We start from the raw sequence: 6,000 nt of genomic DNA on the forward strand, positions 1-6,000 counted from the left end.
TGCCAAGTTACAGTACATTCAAACAGTGATATCAGTTGAACTGTAATGCCCATTAATGGTGTAGTGGATGAGGCGCTGAGAGTCCTGACCCTCCACACAGCTGTCCTGGGATAGAAATATACCAGTATCCTTCATCTTTCTGTCTCAATAAAAGATAAATGCAACACTGAGCCCTGAACCTAATCCTTTGCCATCCAAAATAGCTATGAATTATGGATCGTTCAGGGAGACAGGCATGGTTTTGTTTGCTAGGCCAAGATACTTGATGAATACATGTCCAAAGCTCGACAATTACTGTTGCTTTTAGCTGACCGTGACATCTGAGGTTCGAAGAACATTGTCCTTCCTAAAGGACATCGAAATGAAAGGTACAAGATTTTGAACCCTATACAAACTTAAGTCGCACAGTTGTTGTCTTCTCCAGAAGTCTGACAGCATCTCTGCTCAATAGAAAGGCAGTGTTGTTGTGATCTCTGGGGTTGATGCAAGGACTGTGAAGTCCAAACTGGGCATCCAAACAGTGCCTGCCAAGCAATGCCTGGAAGCTGGCAGAGGGTAATGAAGTTACAGCTCAGTCAGGCAGTGACATTTACAACCAAAGAAACCCAGTGCTGCTCTTTCCCCATTCTGTGACTCTGTCTCTCACTCTGTCCCTCAAAATTGGGACAGAAGCTCTCTTCAAACTCAATTAGGGCAATGTCAATTGCCCGAATAAACAGAATGACAAATTCAAAGATACCTGACATTTAAAAATGTTGATTTAACCATGACCACGTTAAAAATACATTACAAAAATAAAGGAAGAAAATCAAGAAATACCTGCACACTGATACATAATATTTTAATTATTGTAACTGGGTCTGTAGTGCTTTTCCAGAATTCTATGTAGGAATAATACCGGTAATTACATGTGTATCCACTATCAGATCATGCGTCTGTGATTGATAAACGTACTGATATACTTTGGTGCATGTAAGGGATTGTGACTGGTAAACGTACTGATGTTAAGGCAATGTGACTGGTAAACGTACTGATGTTAAGGCAATGTGACTGGTAAACGTACTGATGTTATGGCAATGTGACTGGTAAACGTACTGATGTTAAGGCAATGTGACTGGTAAACGTACTGATGTTAAGGCAATGTGACTGGTAAACGTACTGATGTTAAGGCAATGTGACTGGTAAACGTACTGATGTTAAGGCAATGTGACCGGTAAACGTACTGATGTTAAGGCAATGTGACTGGTAAACGTACTGATGTTAAGGCAATGTGACTGGTAACCGTACTGATGTTAAGGCAATGTGACTGGTAAACGTACTGATGTTAAGGCAATGTGACTGGTAAACGTACTGAGGTTACGGCAATGTGACTGGTAAACGTACTGATGTTAAGGCAATGTGACTGGTAAACGTACTGATGTTAAGGCAATGTGACTGGTAAACGTACTGATGTTAAGGCAATGTGATTGGTAAACGTACTGATGTTAAGGCAATGTGACTGGTAAACGTACTGATGTTAAGGCAATGTGACTGGTAAACGTACTGATGTTAAGGCAATGTGACTGGTAAGCGTATTGATGTTAAGGCAATGTGACTGGTAAACGTACTGATGTTAAGGCAATGTGACTGGTAAACATACTGATGTTAAGGCAATGTGACTGGTAAACGTACTGATGTTAAGGCAATGTGACTGGTAAACGTATTGATGTTAAGGCAATGTGACTGGTAAACGTACTGATGTTAAGGCAATGTGACTGGTAAACGTACTGATGTTAAGGCAATGTGACTGGTAAACGTACTGATGTTAAGGCAATGTGACTGGTAAACGTACTGATGTTAAGGCAATGTGACTGGTAAACGTACTGATGTTAAGGCAATGTGACTGGTAAACGTACTGATGTTAAGGCAATGTGACTGCCTGGTAAACGTACTGATGTTAAGGCAATGTGACTGGTAAACGTACTGATGTTAAGGCAATGTGACTGGTAAACGTATTGATGTTAAGGCAATGTGACTGGTAAACGTACTGATGTTAAGGCAATGTGACTGCCTGGTAAACGTACTGATGTTAAGGCAATGTGACTGGTAAACGTACTGATGTTAAGGCAATGTGACTGGTAAACGTATTGATGTTAAGGCAATGTGACTGGTAAACGTACTGATGTTAAGGCAATGTGACTGCCTGGTAAACGTACTGATGTTAAGGCAATGTGACTGGTAAACGTACTGATGTTAAGGCAATGTGACTGGTAAACGTATTGATGTTAAGGCAATGTGACTGGTAAACGTACTGATGTTAAGGCAATGTGACTGGTAACCGTACTGATGTCAAGGCAATGTGACTGGTAAACGTACTGATGTTAAGGCAATGTGACTGGTAAACGTACTGATGTCAAGGCAATGTGACTGGTAAACGTACTGATGTTAAGGCAACGTGACTGGTAAACGTATTGATGTTAAGGCAATGTGACTGGTAAACGTACTGATGTCAAGGCAATGTGACTGGTAAACGTATTGATGTCAAGGCAATGTGACTGGTAAACGTACTGATGTCAAGGCAATGTGACTGGTAACCGTACTGATGTTAAGGCAATGTGACTGGTAAACGTATTGATGTTAAAGCAATGTGACTGGTAAACGTACTGATGTTAAGGCAATGTGACTGGTAAACGTACTGATGTTAAGGCAATGTGACTGGTAAACGTATTGATGTTAAGGCAATGTGACTGGTAAACGTATTGATGTTAAGGCAATGTGACTGGTAAACGTACTGATGTTAAGGCAATGTGACTGGTAAACGTACTGATGTTAAGGCAATGTGACTGGTAAACGTACTGATGTTAAGGCAATGTGACTGGTAACCGTACTGATGTTAAGGCAATGTGACTGGTAAACGTACTGATGTTAAGGCAATGTGACTGGTAAACGTACTGATGTTAAGGCAATGTGACTGGTAAACATACTGATGTTAAGGCAATGTGACCGGTAAACGTACTGATGTTAAGGCAATGTGACTGGTAACCGTACTGATGTTAAGGCAATGTGACTGGTAACCGTACTGATGTTAAGGCAATGTGACTGGTAAACGTATAGTGCTCATTGATGGTTTGGCCGGCTGTTTGCTTGCAGATTAGAGATAATGTGTAACCACTTTTCATTGTGACAATGACACACATGACTGTTCAAATAAAGTTGGACTGTACTACACTTTATCTATTCCAACCCCACGTGAACGATACCAATTGTGAAACCTTCTCTGTTTGTCCAATATTTTACCCAACTCCACCTTATCTATCATTTCTACTCTAGTCACACTGTTCCCTTCTTGACTTCACTGCTCATATTGCACGTACAGAATATGTTGTCTGGGTTGTGTCTGTTATAGTAACGGTTGATGTGTGTGTGATATTTCGCCTGACTCTTGCTCTTTCCCAGAGCATCTGACAAGATGAACAATGACAGTACAAGTTTCTCATCTCATACACACAATAAAACCCCCAGTGTTAGTTTATCCATTTGTAACACTGAGAGTGTACAAATGTAAATGTAACTAAATTAACTGGATCAGTTTTGTTACATTTGTACAGTGTTTGATTACACATGTGTACAGTCTTAGAACATTCACAATTTTACAGTGTAGTCCCCGGTGGTAATCACCATTATTATTATAACAACCAAAAGTGAAAAGTACAGGGTCTTTACAGTAACCAGTGTGATAAGAAATAAGTTATACATTAGAAAGAGAGTCAGGGTTCCCGATGGCTCAGTTAATGCCAAGACGATGAAGCTCCTTGTGAACGTAAGGATCTGAGTTTGAATCTGACAGCCCATCCTGTCTTGCATGTCTCCCCTCTCTCTTTCTGCACTTGCTTTCTTCCTGAAGTAAAGAATAAACCGGCAGCCAACATAAAAAAAGAGATCCAAAGAAAGTTTTCAACTGAAAATTGTGCCACATTTTCTGTGAGCATATGACTAGTTTTAGTTTTACGTATGAATTGGCAAGGTTTTATATTATGAGGGGTGATGTAGGCACCCCATAATAGTACTGTTGCATAGCTGAGACACACACTGTCAGCTGTCCTCTGTATACACAGCACCATGGCAATGCAACACATGCTCCCATCCACACACCCACATAACAGGTGTGTCCCGGTCCATAGCTTAAATATTTGCGAATGCACAATATGTTCTTTAATGGCGCGAGCCCTCAATGGGATTCCACTCATACAGTAAACATCCAGAGAATTTGTGGAATTATATCCCATGGTCTTATGTATGTGACTATGTGTGCCTTGGTTTTCTACTTTTCATTGTGGAGATTTTGATGGAGAATAGGTGCTTTGTGATGAAAGTGTAAAAGTTGAACATGTTTCGTGGAAACAACTCCAAAGCCACTATCACTATCAGTTCTGTACGAAATGGTATACCAACAACGAAATAGTCACATTCACACCGACAATGAATCTACAGCTTTCAACAAGAAATGTACTGTAATATTGATACGTGCAGTGCATATTGTATATTTAAATTTATATTTTGAGCCTTTGGAATATATTTCCTCTAAACAATTATGTTTTGGGAATAAATGTATTATAATATATTTCCTCTGTGGGTTGAATCATTGACAGATACTCGTAGCTAAGATGCAACAATTTAATAAGACTTTAAAGAAGAAACAATGTTTTATCAGAGAAGCAGCCTCTTTCTTTAATGTGTTCTTCAGAGCAATGCTTGTGTGGCTACTTACTTACTTATTTTATGCTTGATTTCATTAGCCAGCACATCATCACTACATGATGTGTGTTTCATCTAATCTACTGTATTTAGATACAAGACTGTGAAGATGATGGAGACCATACAGGCCCACATTTGTGTTGATGAAAATAACTCAAAGCTATATACCTAAGCTGATTAAGAAGTAATCTACCGCAAAATGTTGGCCCACGTTCCATTTCTCTCAAACGTTACTTTTCTCAAATGTTACATGTAAGTCCTTTGAGAAAAATAAATCTCAATCACAATGATGCTGTATAAAATGTATCCAAACAGTAAACAGCAATACCTTTTTTCCATAAGACGCTCCCATTGTTTGTGATTGTGTATCCACAAGATAGGTACAATGCAGTAAACAACCACTGCAAGTTCCTGCAAGGGTCTTCTAGCCTCCGTTGCTTCAGGGTCTACTCTGTTCTTGTCTGTCCCAGCAGCGTTTTCCTGGGTAGGGATAGACACACGGACAGACAGAGAGTCCAGTCACAGTGGTGTCCTCAGCCTGCCGGCTCTCTCTCACCCTGTCTGGCACTCTCACAACTGACTGGGATCAGTTAGGTCGTCTACTAAAAAAAAGGTAAGTTGAAAACAAAAATGGATCTTCAAAAGATAAATTCCAACATGGTTGTCAGCAACACCACGGTACTAAAAATAGGTCCAAGGTAATGAAAAGGCCATTCTTGATTAAGAGGCAGCCTGGCTGTGCAAAGCGTGTGGTGGAGGACTGTAGACGGCCCATGTGTGGACTGTATGTGTGTGTCAGTGAGTGTGCAAAGTGCCTGTCTGTGTAGAGCTGGAAGGGCAGACCCTTCTCAGCCACCTGTGACTCCCTACTCTTAACTGCGAGGAGTTAAGGATAACAGCACCAGATTATGCTAATTGGTAGTGACAAGACAACAAGAGCAAGCTAGGGAGAAAGAGAGAGAGAGAGAGTAGCCAGGGCCATAGATTGTGATTATGCTACTGTGCCACTGATCGTCTAGGTCTAAGATTATTATGTCAGTGGCATGGCATACTGTTTCCCTCTTAATGTGTAGAAAATACTGTAATACTACTTCAAAATATCATATCACATTGAAAGGCCATAATCGCCCACCTTAAGAAATTGCAATTCCATCTCAAAATTAGCCTGGCTAATAAGCCAGACCGAATCAGCCGTTGGGTGTTGTGTTGTGTGATATTAGTCTGGCTTATTAGCCAGGCTATCTCAAAGTAGCATGTTATCCTTAA

At 40.4% G+C, this 6,000-nt stretch overlaps 1 protein-coding gene across 1 annotated transcript in view; it reads right to left on the minus strand.

Moving 5' to 3' along the window:
- The window catches only part of LOC306929545 (protein FAM107B), a 54,867-nt gene extending 49,332 nt beyond the window's left edge, over window positions 1-5,535 (minus strand). Inside the window, exon 1 of the mRNA XM_079510116.1 lies at window positions 5,063-5,535. Within this exon, the coding sequence (XP_079366242.1) occupies window positions 5,063-5,086 (24 nt within the window). The 5' untranslated portion in view covers window positions 5,087-5,535. The remainder of the gene's footprint in view (window positions 1-5,062) is intronic.
- Between the last annotated feature and the right edge of the window lie 465 nt (window positions 5,536-6,000).

The sequence above is a fragment of the Electrona antarctica genome (genome assembly GCF_951216825.1).
Source record: "Electrona antarctica genome assembly, chromosome: 9".
In the NCBI taxonomy this organism is placed as follows: Eukaryota; Metazoa; Chordata; class Actinopteri; order Myctophiformes; family Myctophidae; genus Electrona; species Electrona antarctica.